The sequence below is a fragment of the Helianthus annuus genome, chromosome 1, assembly GCF_002127325.2.
Source record: "Helianthus annuus cultivar XRQ/B chromosome 1, HanXRQr2.0-SUNRISE, whole genome shotgun sequence".
Classification (NCBI taxonomy): Eukaryota; Viridiplantae; Streptophyta; class Magnoliopsida; order Asterales; family Asteraceae; genus Helianthus; species Helianthus annuus.
Genome location: NC_035433.2, coordinates 115,040,316 through 115,057,288, shown reverse-complemented (window position 1 = coordinate 115,057,288; position 16,973 = coordinate 115,040,316). Strand labels below are relative to the sequence as shown.

Genomic DNA, 16,973 nt, shown 5'->3' with positions numbered 1-16,973 from the left:
GTGTGTGTTTAAACTTATCTTGTTTTAATAAAAGATCTTTCAAGAATGTCGATTTTAGTTCCTCTAGTTCCCAAGATATGTAAAGTAGTTAAAATCCCTTAATTCCCATCTTTTTTTAACGTAAATTTAAATAGGTTAATTATTCCTAGTTTTAGTTTCTCTATTTTATTATCAATATTAGTAATTATACATGTATACACGCATATATAATTTAATATTTTAGTGGTGTTACATTTTATCGTATCAATGATGTTGATTTTACCATCTTTGTCTTGGATGTATATAACTATTTTTGATCTTTCTACAGCGGGTTTTGAAGGCTTATCAGTGGGAATTTAACAATCCGAATTCGTTATGATTTAAAACCTCAACGAATTCTTATTGTTGAAACTTTACTGAGAAGCCTTCAAAACCCGCTGTAGAAAGAATAAAAATAGTTATATCCATCTAAGACAAAGATGGGCTGAAGTAGTTTTGAGTTTACGAGGTTGGTTTTTTATGCTAAAAGATATAAAGTATACATTAATATTAGATTGTTATATATGACATTTGTATGTAATTCTGGCTTCAATAATGGACTATTTTGTAGGATGATAATGTTGAGCGGCTTTTTAAATTGTATGCTGACAAAGCGAAGACAAGGTAGAAAAATTAATATTTAGTTATCATGGCGATAAAGTCGACCCATCGACTTCTCCTAGCAACCTTCAATTGGAAGATGATGACATGATTGAGGTTCATGTGAAGTCAAATTGATCTAGGTATGTGCATTGCATCTCTTCTTGCTATGTTTATTAGGTTTGAATTATTCTTTTTACTTCTACCCTGTATGTTCATATAGTGGTAAACCCGCGCGCGTTGCGGCGCGATAAACAGATTCTTTCAACAGAAAAGATTTAAAAATGCAATGTTATCTACCATCCAGTTATTATAACTCTCACCCACAAATACCCAAATCAAGATATATCTACATTATCCTTATATACCAAAATTAAATAAATAGAAATTGAAAAACGCAATGTTTGACTTTTGAAGTCAACATAAATGATATAAAAGTGCATCCTTTCTATTTCCATCTAGAATTATGATAACCTATACTAAAAATTATAACAAAAACTGCAAACAGGAACATATTGGGATGAAGTTTCAAACAGAATCAATATATGACAATCTGATCACAATAACAACCTCAATGTCCTAAAGCCACCTCTTCAGCTCCACTATGACCACTGGTAGCTGTGTACACGTAAAAGTAGCACATAAATTGAAGTTAGTTTTATAATTAAAAAAAGTGATAAAGGAGACGTAGTCCGTAACAATGTATACATTATTTGCATCTTCATATTGTCATAAATACTTGATTTTAATCACTGAATCCATAAACATACAATAATATGCGAGGTAGCCAGATGAAACATGAATACCAAACAAAACAACATAAAAATATTCTTCCATTTATCTCGGTTGGACTGATAGGCTTGCCAAAACAGCCGACACCCCATCTCTCTCTCGGGATAGAGATTCATAGATAAAGAAATAAAAAAATCTTTGATATAACAGCAACATATGTTAATTGAAACTTCATGTAATATTTCATATGCATACCATGATCTTATATTTATGCATTTACTTCAAATAAGTTTATATCTACTACTCAACGGTGTTGGCGTGCTACGTAACATATATAAAATCCTGGAAGATAAAACTTAGCTGGTATACTAACCTTGGCGTGTCAACATAAACAATATCTCCCGAAAAGGAAAAGAACTCCCTTACGTTTCGCTCAGAAGCCTCGTAGCGAAAGATCGCTAACTTTATCAGTCTTAATCTGCACAAAAAAAAACAAATAGCAGATCGCATATGCGTATTAAAATACTACACATATCATGTTTTATCAGACCAAACTTCTACAGCTTTCATCTACATCGTCAAATTTTATACATTAAACTTGTGTTAGTTAAATATATTAATGATTCTTCCTTTTAGAAGAAGTCTCATGCATATAGTCATCTTCTAGAATAACAAAGAAACATACAGAAACCGAGAAACTGAGTTAGCCCGTTTGACCCGGTAGTGATAAACATAAGCCAAATCGGCAATTCATAATACACGGTTCAAATTATCCACCTCACAGGCCTTATAGATGGGAGTAATCATCATATAGAGCATACCAATATGTCTACTGCATCTGAATAAGACGTGCTTCAAGTCTTAAAAGAACAATGGTGTGCTTGAATCCTTGTTTATCATGAGCTGGTTCTACAAAATTAGCCTCCAACACACCTAATCCACAACAAGAAAACAAAAAATTTAAAAATCATTTTGTGGTAACATGTATTCACATAAAGTCTCCAAATTAACTGACCTATTACTCCACGACCGTCACTTCTGTACTATTCCAGAGTCTCCAAAATGGCTGTAAAATAAGAAGCATTGTTAGATAGTTTTTTGTAACCTTAATGAGTCGATTTTTATGATAAACCCTTGAACGTCAATATGAGCTTTAGCATCTTTGACGAACCCAATGGTAACAACTGGATCAAAGAAGAAGTTACCTTCAATTTACAAATGCAAGCACCTGGTCAAAGACCAAATTAAATTAAATCCCAAAATTAATTTATACTGATTTGAACAGAACCAAAGTCAAGAGAAGAAACAAAAATTTTCAGTGACGATTGTCGGAGAGGGGTCGTATTAAGCCGCCGGAAAGTCAACCGTGCTTGAAACCCTAGCCGATATTGCGCCTCTCTTTCTCGCTGGACCACAAGCACTTCGAACAAAGGTGTGTGGCGGGTTTGTTGAAACTTGAGAGACTCTTGGTTGCAGATTTGTAATAGGAAAAATAGGAAAGAGATGAGAGATTGGGAGGAAATCAAAGAATAATGAGGGTTTCACATAAAATGGAAAACATAAAATGCCTTTGAAGAATACAGACTGTGAGGGTGGACATTCAAATGGTGGACATTCAAATGACGGTTTCTCAATTTATGACATTCAATATCGACAATGAACGGTTTTCACAAGTAAATGATCGGCCATTATGAGAGGAATAGGACATGAAGGGAAATCTCCTAATTACCCCTTTGGTGTCTTAGAATTTTGGATGAAATACTTCTAAATTGGCTTAAACATCTTTGTACATGGTGCTTCATAACTTGTAAGTATGGTAAAATTACAACTTTGTACATCACTTCACCTTTTTATAGTATTATAGATAAGAATCTTGATGTGAACTGATTGAAGTATTTTTGACATATACTATTCCTTTTCTTGCACTACTGATTCTTACCATTATATACTATCAATTTGTAACAATTCTTGGCATTGTTGTTTGTACTCTATGTATTGAAGTTTGTATCATGGTTTTAAGAAGCCTTAATAAATCATAATTGGCATTGTTGTTTGTACTCTATGTATTGAAGTTTGTATGATGGTTTTAAGAAACCTTATTAAATCATAAACAAGCATCAATTATGTTTTTTATAGAGTTGTGCACTAAGCATGAAGAGGTTTTTTTTTTTTTTTAACGATTTTTTCACTTTGATGCGCCATATTTTCGTCTTTTTGCAAGTTTTTCGTTTTACGTTTCGTTCTATATTTTGCAAGTTAACACGCCGCAACGTACGTGTGGGGTTCAACGTTTTTTCGTCAATTTTTTTTTTCTGTTTGACAGGCCCGTAACAACACGTTTATTTTTCTCTGTTTGGAAAGTTCGTCGCAACGCATAGGTCCTAGACCATCTTAGTTATTTTTTTCTATGTTTTACGTTTCGGTCTAATTTCTTCACATTAACACGTCGCAACGGGCGTACGTGGTTCAAAGATTTAACTTTGTTTTTCGTTCGGTGTTATTTATTTTCTTTTTAATTTATTTTGTTTTTATGAGCTTTTCTGGAGTTGACGATTACCGGCAGTGGTGTAGCATTGATGCAACTTGGCATGTTTTTGTGCCTCGCCGCAACGCGGGGATGGTTTAATACTAGTTTTCTTTGATTTGCAGTGTCAAAATTTCAAATTAGAAGATATCAATTTTTGACTCAACCACGGGCATGGAGTCTACGTCTATAGAGAAGTGGTAAGATGTCATCTTCAAATGATTTCTTTGTTTCTTAATCTTACGATTATGCTTTTTTATATGTTTTCTTTGCTTCGTAGGGGTAGGATGGGTGCTTCTCTCCATAGGCCATACAAAACACAAGCTATTGGCGACAACTCGCCATATATATATATATATATATATATATATATATATAGGACAAAGATCCGTTAGGAACCACCCTTTATTGCGAGAACCGCGAGAACCAGTGTGAACACAAACAGTAATACCTAAAAAAATCTAAAAAACACCCAAAAAATTTTTTTTTATTTTTTTACTATTTTTTATATAAAAATCGCCACTTTTAGTATCCAAAAAAAAAAATTTTTTTTTTTAATTTTTAAAAAAAAAAAAATTTTTTTTTTGGCTACTAAAAGTAGCGATTTGAACATAAAAAATAGTAAAAAAATAAAAAAAAAATTTAGATTTTTTTTTTGATTTTTTTTTTATTTTTTTAGATTTTTTAGGTTTTTTGGGGGTTTAGTTTTTAGCATTTTAGCTTGGGGGGGGGGGGGGTGGGGGGGGTTTAGGTTTTTTTGGGGGGGGGGGGGTGGGGGGGGGGTTAGGTTTTTTTTAGGTTTTTTGAGGGTTTTAGTTTTTAGCATTTAGCTTTGGGGGGGGGGGTTAGGTTTTTTTTTGGGGGGGGGGGGTAGGTTTTTTTTTGGGGGGAGGGGGTGGGGGGGGTTTAGGTTTTTGGGGGGTGGGGGGTGGGGGTTAGGTTTTTTTTAGGGTTTTTTAGGTTTTTTTTAGCTATTTTAGCTTGTGTTCACATTGGTTCTCGCGGTTCTCGCATGAACCTTACCCTATATATATATATATATATATATAGGGGATCGCTAAAATGAAAACCACGTCCAGTTGTAAGAACCACGAGAACCACTTTCTAGCCATTAGATCAAGAAGATGGATGGACAAGATTAAAAGTAGTTAAAATTAATATTATATAGATTTTGTCTTATTATGTCTTTAATATTTTAATCCAAAAGGGTATATCAGTAAAATTGTTTTTTTTTTGTCTTTTTATATATATTATTTTTAATTGTCTTTTTTTGTCCGATTCATTAATTATTTTTTTTGTCTTAATTTATTTTTTATTAAGAAATAGTTTTTTTGTTAAATAATTTTTTGAAATCAGTTTTTTATGATAATTTTTTTTTTTTAAATTTGTTTAAAAAACGTTTTGAAGAGCCGTTTTTTTACGCCTGGTTTTTACGTTTACGTTATTTACGTTTTATGCCTCGTTTTTTTACGTTAACGTTTTTTTACGTTTTACGCCCGTTTATACGTTAACTTTTTTAACGCCTTTTTTACGTTAACGTTATTTACGATTTACGCGCCGGTTTTTTGCGTTAATGTTTTTTTACGTTTTACACGCCGCTTTTTTACGTTAACATTTTTTTCGTTTTTTACGTTTTACGTAAAACGTTTTACATTTTACTAAAAAAATTACGATTTACGTTTTAACTAAAACTTTTTACGATTTACGAAAAACTTTTTACGTTTTACGTTAAAAAGTTTACGGTTTAATTTTTTTTACAAAACCGTTTTTACGCAAAACCGAACGCACCCAGAAAATCGCACACTCGGGAGGTGTCTCAGATAGTTTGCTATCATCATCGACGCCTCAGAAAAAAATAAAAAAAACCAACAAACAAAAATCAAAAGAACGAGTTTTGGCTCAGATTTTCCGATAATCAGAGGCTGCAAGGTGGGGTTGCGTGTTCAAAAACCTACCATCCACCGTCCTTGCCGCGCCATCGTCATCAAAATATACGTTTTTTTTTTTGCATCATCACCGCCCCAATCCAAACGGATCAAAACCCACATTGTTCACTGTTTGAAATCTACCAAAAAGCACCATATTCAAAACATTCAAAGGTACCAGATTCAACATATTCAAACATTCAAAAGCACCCATGAACATCATTAAACCGATTCAACAGTCTCGCTAAGATTCAAAGATTCAACAGATTGATCAAAATCAAACCCAGCAAAAACACTTACCAAACAAACACATGAACATCATCATAAAAACAAACCATCAAGCAAAGTCAAAAACACAAAGGTGAAATTACCAGATTCAACGGAATCAACTATCAACAAGTGGTGACAAAATGTCAAGAAGTTCAGATCTACGAGGAACTAATCACCACCATCACCGATCTCTGCACAAAAACCCCCACCGGTCTCCCCACAAACCACCACCGCCCTTCCGCCTCTGCACAACTCCCACCAAACCACCGCCCCACCACCGCGCTCACGGCAGCGCTGCTCATTTTCCTCTACATCGCTGGTGGTGGTGGTTCTTCAACGTGTAACGGGGATGGGGGGTTGTGGTTGCGATGTGGCGGTGGGTGTGAGGTTGGGGCTGGATGTCATCGAAAGAGAGAGGGGAGGATGTTTGCTTTTTTGCAGAGGATGAAGATGAAGGAAGGTCTTCATCAGGCTTTTTTTGAGATTCAAAATGAGAAATGAGGAGAAAGAGAGACAAAAGTTAGGTTTAAATACAAATGTGACATTTAGAAAAAGCTGATAGTATTTAATGAGGAGAGATGAAGGATATGACAATTGGGGTAAATGACCAAATTACCCTTTCTGTTGTCAAAACCTGATTGGTGGAGACTGGTTCCCATGGTTCTTACAACTGGGGTGGTTTTCATTTTAGCGGCTCCCTATATATATATATATATATATATATATTGATACCATATCAGAGGGGGTATATACTAACTTTTAGGATTTTTTATTAATATACACAGAAATATAAACATAAATATATAAAAAGAAATATATAAGAAAAGAAAGAACAGTAAAAAGTAAAAATATTACAGTAAAAAGTAAATAAGGGGGGTAATAAAAAATTTCTTACAGTGGGTAACAAGAAAATGGCTCCTGAATGTGAATGCAGAAGCTTAAGTAAAACTTGAGATTTATGCACAGCGGAGTGAACAAGGGGTAACAAAAGGTAAAAAAGACTCTTTTTTTGTGGAATATAATATGAAGAACAATGAACGAAACTAAGGGGCTAGGAGGTTAGGCTAAGGAGTGATGGAGAGGATTTTAGTGTGCCATAAGGATGAATGAGAATGCAAGAAATTTCTATTGAATTCTGAGATGATATTTACAACTGCATTCTATGCCTTATATAGGCAAAAAGAAAAGCTATCCTACAAACAAAACACTGTACATATTGCTCTAATGTCAAAAAAAAATAAACGAATACAAATAAAAGAAAGAAAAAGACAATAGGCACTATCTACAATAATGGATTCTTTTTCAGATGCATGTGCTGGGCAACAATTTGTCTAGAAATGGTGTGTACACCTGTCTCTTTAGGTCAATGCTTTCATCATGTCTTTTTAGAAATCTTTGTGTGTTGAGTCTATGGACTGTGGGCTTCCAGGGTCTGAGTCCGGTTCCTGGTCATCTTCAATATTGATTATGTGATCAATTTTAAGAGATTCTCCTTCTCCCACAAATGGTAGTAACATTCTCCATTTGGAGGATGTGTAAATCTGAACATAATGCCCTTCACCTGTTAATTTAAAGTCTAACCATTGCAAACTCTTGGGAATTTCTGGGGTTTTTTGATGTGTTTTGATAAAATTGTTTAAGGCTTCTGTATTTTCTTTACTCCCATCCTTTAACCATGGTAACTTACCAAAGTCTATATTGTAGTTTACAAATTTGTCTCTTAAGGAGTATTTATAATCTTCAGTATCTCTGATAAAAATCCTTTTTCTAGCTGGCCTGTATGTATAAGCATTTGTATATTGGAGAGAAGAGAATATCTTGCAGGAGATTGTAGGACATAATGCTCTGATAGCAATATTGCCTGCTATGATTACCATCTTTTCACCCATTTTGTTTAAAAGATTTGTTGTTCTAACATCTGTCTTTATCTCTATGTGATCAATCATACCATTATGGTAAAATTGAAGGATTTGATCATCTGTTAATTTTGTAGGTGAGTGGATTTGGATTAACAACAATCCAGTCCCTCTGCCTTCTTGATCTGTTCTTTCAACAATTTTAAAGCCTTGTTTTTCACCATCTTTTGTAAATGCCAAATCTACTAGCTGTTTTTGTGATTCATACAGAGTTATTGGGAATTATGTGCAAACTTTTTGTGAAACCAACGTTCTGAATTCTGGAAACTTGTCTGTAACTTGTTGAACGCATGCCCACCATGGTGTATCAATCATTCTTGCTTTGAATGAATCATAGCTTCTGTTTAAGACTGTGTTTGTTTCTTTTTCTTGAAGTTTTTGTAACACCTGTTTATATTTTGTTTCGAGAATACTAACTTTTTGTTTTAACAGACTATTTTCAACCTTTTCTTGCATAGAGTGTGTATTTTTTCCTTGTTGTACAAGCTGATCTTGTAACTCAGTGATCAGCTCTTCTTGATTCTTAATTATTTGTTCTGGCTTAATTTTAGCCATGTCTGCAAATGTTTGAACCTCTTTAGGTTCTATGTAAAAGCCACTTACCCCAAAATGTTCTCTTGCTGTTTCTATAGCTTTTTGAAAATCTGTAAAGCCTTTGTAAATTGGATTGGGGCATTGGATATGTTTAGCCACAGTTTCCCATTTATTTAAAATACCAATTTTTGTGCCTCGAAATATGACATAATGGGTAAACTTTGGCCTCTGTGGTTTCTCAGGTGTTTTACTGCTTTGTTCATAAAACTAAATGCTTAATGCATTTAACACCTGGACTTTAAAGGTTGAGGCCTGAGGCATAGTTTGAATATGCCACAGGTTATCTAGTAAACACTGTTGTTTTTCTGTTAACTGCATCACAATAATTGGACGAAACTTTGTATTGGGATCATCACATCTTTGCAATGCATAATTACCAAAGGTGATAACCGCATTTTGTGTATTCTGTGATTGAGAGCTTGCCCTTTGTGTAAAATGCCTATTTTTTGGAGGACGAACATTTGTAGCCTTTGATTGACTCGGGTTGTAAAACTGTGTAATATTGTTGAGATCTGTTAGTGTTGCATGCAGTTGTCTAAAATTCTGTGTTCTTGCTGCTTGTATTGACTGGCTCATGAGTTTCTCTGTTTTCTCTTCTTCAAATGATGTATTCATTGGAGAGGATTTTGTAGGCGGTGTAGGATGTACAAGTATTGTCTTTCCTTTATCTTTTTTCCTGTCCATCTAAAAGCAACAATCAGTTAATATTACGAGATAACATATCGGCTATCCCATTATTTTTCCCTTTAATATGTTCAAAATTTATTTAATATCCACTTCCTTGGATAATATTTTGTAAATTAACCCATCGGGTCCTGTTTATCTTTTTACTTTGATCATCCTTTATAAATTTTATAATAGCCTCACAATCAGTTCTTACTGTAAATTCTTTGTGAAGAAAGAGTTTAAATTTTTCTAATGCATATATTAATGCCTGTATTTTAAAATCAATACTAGTCCAACTTGTTTTGTTTTGAAAATTACTGCTTGCACAAGCACAAATTTTCTCTTCTTGCTTAGGACTATATTTACATGGTTTGCAGAGAAGAACTGCTCCCCATCCTTCTTTGCATCCATCTGTCTCAATAATTATGTAATCTGTAACAAGTGGTAATTCTAGTGGTTTAATATTTTTAATTGCCATATTAATTTCTTTAACTAGTTTTATGTCTTCTGAATTAAAGTACCTTTGGCCATTTTTTGTTGTTTTACTGTATAAAGGCCCTACTAACTTTGATAAATTTGGAACAACTTTTCTAGCATAATTGACCAGTCCCAGAAAGGCTTGTATTTGTTTTAAGTTTTCAAATTTTTCTGGGAAATCAAGTATCTTTGTAGAGATATGTGATTGTAATTCTATTTTTCTATTACCTATTTCTAATCCTAAGAAAGATATTTTTCTTTTAAATAGTTCCATTTTCCGTTTGGAAACTACTATTCCATTCTTTTTTATTTCTTCAAACACCTATTGTAAATGTTTTTTCATGTTCTTGTACTGTTTGGCTTGCTACAAGTATATCATCAATATATACTAAACAAAAGTCATATTTTAAGAAAATACTATCCATAAATCTTTGAAAAATTGAAGGAGCGTTCTTTAGCCCAAAGCTAAGGACATTCCATTCAAACTGCCCTTCTGAGCATGTAAAAGTTGTCCATGGCTTAAAACTTTCTTCAAGTTTTAACTGATTATATCCTGACTTTAAATCAAATTTTGAAAAAACCTTCTTTTTCTGTATAAGATTTAATAAAGTGTCTTTATTGGGAATATTATATCCATCATCTACTGTATTATCGTTTAGTCTTTTATAATTGTATACTATTCTTGCTTTACCTTTTTTTATTTCACTATGGTTTCTTACTATAAAGGCTGCTGATCTATGAGGACTTTCTGATTTTTTAATTAATCCTTGGCTAATCATTTCAGGGATTTGTTTTTTAAATTCTTCTTTGTCTAAAGGACTATATTCTACATTAGCAGTTCTTATAGTAATATCTGGATTTTTTAGTTTAAATTTACATATGTATTCTATATGTGATTTTGTAATATCTTCACCTATAAGACCAACTTTTTCTAAGTGTAAAATCATAGGGTGATTTATACTTTTTGTAATATCTTTTCCTTTTTCTACTTCATGACTTAAAAAGTCTGTTAACAATTTTATAGTTTCATTTTCTATTGGATTATTTCTTTTTTGTTGCCTTAAAAATTCTAAACTTCCTTGACCACCACGCTTCTGTGCAATCTTTGATATATTGTTATACCTTGTTGTCGGGATTGTATAGATTTGTTTACTGAGTGTAATAAAGTTTCTATTCACTGTAACAGAACCATTTAAAGCAAATATAAAATTTAATCCTAGCACAAAGTCTTTTGACTGTATATATGCTGGGTTTATATTTACTTGTGGTATGTCGTACTTTATGCTATAATTGTTTGAAAAATCTAAAAATTGTATTCCTACAGGCTCTAAGTAGTGTGTTATTCCAACTAATCTATTTTCAATTGTTCTACTTACAACTTTATATTTAATTCCTTATGGTATTGTTCTGGTACTAGACTATGTGATATTAGACTTTTTGTTGCTCCTGTATCAACTAATGCTGTTAAGTCTAAAAATTTATTATTATCAAGCCATAAACGGCATTGTATATTGATCATATTTATAGATCCTTGAGTCTGTATAAATACTTGTTCCTCAGGTACTTCTGTCGACAGTTGACTTAACTCTTCTATTATTTTAGCTCCTATCTTTCTTTCTAGTTCTATAATTCTATTATCTATATCTCTTAACTTTAGACTATGTAATTCAGTTGCTAATTCTAACTTATTTAATCTTTCTATAATTATGTTGGTACTTGTATCTATAGTTTTTGATGCAGTACCTACATCTATGTTATGTAATTTCTTTATACAAATGCAACATATTTCCTGAAAGCATATATTACATTGTGACTTTTTTTCTATACTAGGATAATATCCACAATTAGAGCATTTTATATAATTATTACAACTTTGATGTACCCAGTTATGTTGACATTCCTCTATATTCATGTATGTGTAAATGACCTTGGTTATTGGTTTTTCGTCTTCACTGTATATGCTATAGACTGACTCATTGTCTGATTCGTCTGTTTTAATAGCTTCTATTTCATAATCATGTACTGTTCCACTAAGCTAGCCCTTTCTATGTTCTTATTTTTATTAGGACATTTGTTAGCTAAATGTTGTTCTTCTCCACATATAAAACATTTACATCTTCTTGTTTGAGGCTTTCTAACATATTTGTTTTTGTTATAATTTGCTTTGTAATTTTTGTTATAAGTAGTGTTTTTTCTTATATTTTTCTTTTTATCATAAAACCCATAGGCTTGGGGTGTGTAGATTGCTGTTTTAAAGAATGCATATTCATTTCTTTTTAATTGTTCTTGTAAAGCTACTTCTTTGCATTTATCTTCTAGTATTCCAAATGTATAAGTTATTCTAGGTCCTATTCCAAGATTGTGGTGTTCTCCATATATTGTCTTCCACGACTCATGTATATTTTTTCCTAAATCTCCTGGTAGTTTTATAAAATATTTATCACATAGATCATCACCCATTGCTTTTCCTGTTTGTGATAGCAATCTTGTAAAATCTAGTGTAAATTCATTTATGTATTTCATATGAGCTATACTTAATTGTTCTAGATTTCTAATAGTTGTATCTTGTATTAGGCTATTATTTTTTGCTGGATCAACTCCTAATATAAGTGTTCTGATTTGTGATGTGAAATTATAAGGATTATCTCCTAAAGCTTTTCAATTGTTAATTTCTGCTGAATCTTGTGCTTTTTTACTTTGCCAGATTCCTAGGGCTATTGGTCCTAGTGTAGTTTCTAGATATGAAAACATGTCCATACTATCTTTTTTATTTGTTTCCCACATTCTAACTACTGTTTGTTCCCATGTTAACACTTCATCTATCCATAGTTGGGGTTTTTGCTGTTCTAATAACAACATATTCCCACTGTATGTTTGTGCTATTGGTAACCTGCTACCTCTTCCTCTTAATGTTGATTCTTGACTATAATCTATTGATGGTTGTGTCCAAGGTTCTTTTCCTAGGGTTTCATGTGAAGTTCTGTTACTAGAATCAGATCAAATGAAAAGTTAATTTTGCATAAGTAGGATGAGAAGTAATCCTAACAATTCATTTTTCAAATCAATGGTTAAGATGAAAATGTAGGAAACAAGAGAAGTGTAAGGTATATAGGGAAAATCATATTTGTTGACTTTCTCTCTCCACATGGCACATGCATATTTCACCCTCATTTTTTAAAAGCTTATAACTTTTATACGACATTATTTTTTTCATAAAAATTTCACCATAAAATCGAGCGTCTTTTTATCTTTAATTTAAGTATCATATTGCTATATAAAATATGACGACTAAAAAACCCACAAAAATGTGTTGCATTTTTATGTTGTATAACATTTTTTCTGCTAGATTGTTGTACTATATTTTTGTGCTGAATTTTTTTCTCAATTTTTTGTGCTGGATTTTTTGTACTATATTTTTTTTTTGTACTGAATTTTTTCGTGCTATATTTTTTTGTACTAGATTTTTTTGTGCTATATTTTTTTGTACTACATTTTTGTGCTATATTTTTTTTACTGGATTTTTTGTCTTAGATTTTTTTTGTTTTATTTTTTAGAAAACAAAAAGGGTGCCACATGTCATTTTCACACTCCTAATTATAAGGACTAAAATGCCCTTCCTTTCTACTTATATAGAGTACCACATGGCATCATCACAAAAATTCTTAGAAAATATTACTATATGCTTTTAAAAAAAGCTTAGAAAATATTAAGATATCCGTAGCTGGCATACGTATTGGGTGGGTGTACGTATGCGCCAGGTTGAACTTGAGTCCTTGACACTTAGGCAATATGGAACATACACTCCAAATATGTCGTATATTATACATATTAATACGTATGTCATTTAATAATATTATGATTTTACTATGTTTATTGATATAACGTTAATCCTGTTTAAAAAAATTAGTTGATATCATTTGTTGATGTTTAAGGGCCTTTTTTTTACAACTCGTACAAGGCACTTGAATCCTCAGGGCCGGCCTTGCATACTGGCACACCTTTAATAATGCTCGTGTATCCCGTCACATCGTGCAAGCATCCTTCTACTTACATGTAACGCTTTTAATGTTCAAATTTAGTGAAAACCCATTTTTTTCATAAAGCTTGTTCGTGTTCGTTTCGTTAAAAAAGAAAACGAACAAGACCTTATCGAACGAGAAATATATGTGTTCGCAAACTGTTCACGAACACTTATCGAACGAGATTTTATATTCATGTTCGTTTGTTAAGGAAATGAACTTGTTCGTCTTCGTTTGTGTTTGTTTGTTAATTTTAGGCAACGAACAAAAACGAACGTTGACAAACACAAATGAGCATAAACTAATGTTCATGAACATAAATGGAAATAAACGAACACAAACAATCGTTTCATGAACATAATATATAATACACTCACTTATTAGATATTTAATTTGTCGGAATTTTAAAGTATTTAAATAGATATAAAAACTAAAAACACTAATGAACTATCGAACACAAACTGACACGTTACCGAACGTTCACGAACATAAACGAACGAACACGACCTCTGTTCATGTTTGTTCATTTAACTAAACGAACAAAATTTCTTGTTCATGTTCGTTTGTTTAATAAACGAACACAAACGAACTTTTCGCCGAACGGTTCACGAACTGTTCGTCAAATATTTGGTTCGTTCGCAGCCGTGATACGTGTTTGTGCCTTTTTCTTGGGACATAGCCGGAGGTGGTGGTGAGGTCAATGAATCCTAAATTTGAGGGACCAAACTTACAACTACTCACAAGAGAAGGGTGGTGTTATGTAAATAACTCCGAGACAAGTTGAAGCTTCCAACATGCACTGAACAAACTCTACATATACGTACGATAAACCAATTAACATCAATCATATCAAGCTAAACAACACATATCATCTGATCTCATGACCAAACCCGAAAATACCCCGCGCCAGATCTTCAACGGCATCTTTGACTGCTGGCTTTGCGAGCTAAACACCATCCTAGAACAGTTAGTCACGGCCGCGAATAGCAACAATTGCAATGACAATAAAGGCGATTCGGGTTCGGTTTTGCACCTGCTGATCATTCAATCAATAGGGCACTACGAGGAGTACTACAAGATGAAATCAGATGCAGAAAAAGGAGACATTATTTCATTGTTCGCGCCTGCGTGGCTGACCTCCCTGGAGGATGCCTCTTTGTGGATCGCTGGATGGCGACCCACGACGGTCATCCACTTGTTGTATTCAAAATCAGGTATTTTTAACAGAGTTCTATTATCAGTAATGTTATTATTATTTGATTTATCATTTTATATTTAAGTTTGTTTGTTAGCTATTGAGTGACAAACCCACCGAACGGGGGTTTGATCCTGAGCTGCACCCCGGTTTTCATCCGGCTGTTACTTCAGCGAGAGATCTCGTGTGGAGGCAGTACGGTTTCCAGGGGAACGCCGTAACCAAGTCTGAGCAACCTAGCATGGGCTCGGTTAAGACAACGTAGTCTGGGCAGATCTTGGCTAGGGCCGCCGTTTAGACTACGTGACATTGAGTCACTCATAAAGAAAGTCACCGTTCAAAAAAAAGTTATTATTGTATTCAGTTTCATTTCGAGTCAGGTCTTCTTAAAAGAGTCATTTATCTACTATAATCATCATTATTGTTAATAAGTATAATTATAAAATGTTTTAATGATTAGAAAAACTTTTATTTAACTAAAAAAATTAACTATGTTTGTTGGTTATTATTTGATTTGTAACTTTGGTTTTGGTTATTTCCAGTTTCTTGCTAGTTGCCAGTGAGGCTTGTTTTTTGTTAAAATGTTTTTGCTGTTAAAAAACGGGGTTATTTTGTTTTATTGTTATTTAATTTACCAATTGTTTGTTAGCTATTATTTAATCTTGTGTGCTCCAAGCAGGTATCCAGCTTGAGGCTAGTCTAGCTAACCTAATTTCTCTATTCACCGCGGGTGATTTAGGAGATTTGAATTTGATTCAACTCAATCGAGTCGAAGAATTACAAAAGAAAACCGTTCGTGCAGAGAAAAACTTTTATTTAACTAAAAAAATTAACTATGTTTGTTGGTTATTATTTGATTTGTAACTTAATTTGGTTTTGGTTATTTCCAGTTTCTTGCTAGTTGCTAGTGAGGCTTGTTTTTTGTTAAAATGTTTTTGCTGTTAAAAAACGAGGTTATTTTGTTTTATTGTTATTTAATTTACCAATTGTTTGTTAGCTATTATTTAATCTTGTGTGCTTCAAGCAGGTATCCAGCTTGAGGCTAGTCTAGCTAACCTAATTCCTCTATTCACCGCGGGTGATTTAGGAGATTTGAATTTGATTCAACTCAATCGAGTCGAAGAATTACAAAAGAAAACCGTTCGTGCAGAGAGAAGGATAGGTGAGAAAATAGCGAAGGTGCAGGAATCGGCTGCGGACACGTCCATGGTGGATCTCTCCAACGCGATTTCGGAGATGATCAGGGAAGAGAATGAAGATGGGGTGATGGACCATAATGGTAGAGTGGAATCAATGCTGGAGCCGAAGACGGGTGCGTTGGAAGAGGTGGTACATATGGCGGATGGTCTAAGGATGAAGACGTTGAAGGCGGTTATCGAGATTCTGACACCGATCCAGGGGGTGTACTTTTTGATCGCTGTAGCAGAGCTTCGTCTTCGGGTACACGATTGGGGGTTAAAGAGGGACGGTGACTAATGCGGAAGAAATAGAAAATCAAATGTACAAGCTTAATAACAAGCCCAATAACTGGGGGTGTTGCTAAATGCACTCCCATCTTTTTTAATTTTACTGGTTGCACTCTCCTCTAAAGTTTGTAAATAAATACAATCAACCCTTTTTTTTCTACTTTTTGAAAATTTGTATTAGGAAATATCCCTATTTTTTTCTTTTTATTGAAATATTCTATGCAATTTTCATCTGATGTATATGCTCAACAATGATGTTTTATTTTTACCACGTGATTTAAACATTAGAAGAAAACATATAAAATAAGAAATCCACATCATCATCAGCAAACATTTAAAGGGTTAAACCAATATTTTTTTTTAATAACCTAGAGGTTGTTTGGTGAAATTAGATAATAAAAACCTCCCCATCAGTTTGGTCATTGGTGAATGGTTTTGTAATATTAGATAGTAAGAAAAAACTCGAGTAAAAGTTTGAATTTGCTCAACAATTTTTAAAGTCATTTAATCTCTTCGATTATTTTAATTAAGTCATTTAAAATCTTTTTGTTCCTTTAAATTTGCTCAATTA

The 16,973-nt window shown here is 33.1% G+C and overlaps 1 protein-coding gene and 1 long non-coding RNA gene across 3 annotated transcripts; one reads left to right on the top strand and one right to left on the bottom strand.

The window, feature by feature from the left end:
* Positions 1-983: 983 nt before the first annotated feature.
* Positions 984-3,000, bottom strand: LOC110873245. Of its 2 annotated transcripts, XR_004894561.1 has the most exons (5): positions 2,556-3,000; positions 2,366-2,416; positions 2,172-2,283; positions 1,724-1,828; positions 984-1,236 (listed from the first exon to the last, which is right to left on the bottom strand). It is a non-coding gene; the product is annotated as an uncharacterized LOC110873245 (long non-coding RNA). The 2 variants fall into 2 exon arrangements; XR_002555001.2 differs by having other exon boundaries at positions 1,046-1,236; positions 2,366-2,995.
* An 11,574-nt stretch (positions 3,001-14,574) lies between these two features.
* Positions 14,575-16,627, top strand: LOC110928611 (protein DOG1-like 4). The gene is made up of 2 exons (XM_035990774.1): positions 14,575-14,955; positions 15,964-16,627. Exons 1-2 carry the CDS (start codon positions 14,622-14,624, stop codon positions 16,410-16,412), a joined length of 783 nt encoding a protein of 260 aa, XP_035846667.1. The 5' UTR covers positions 14,575-14,621; the 3' UTR covers positions 16,413-16,627.
* The last annotated feature ends 346 nt before the right edge of the window (positions 16,628-16,973 follow it).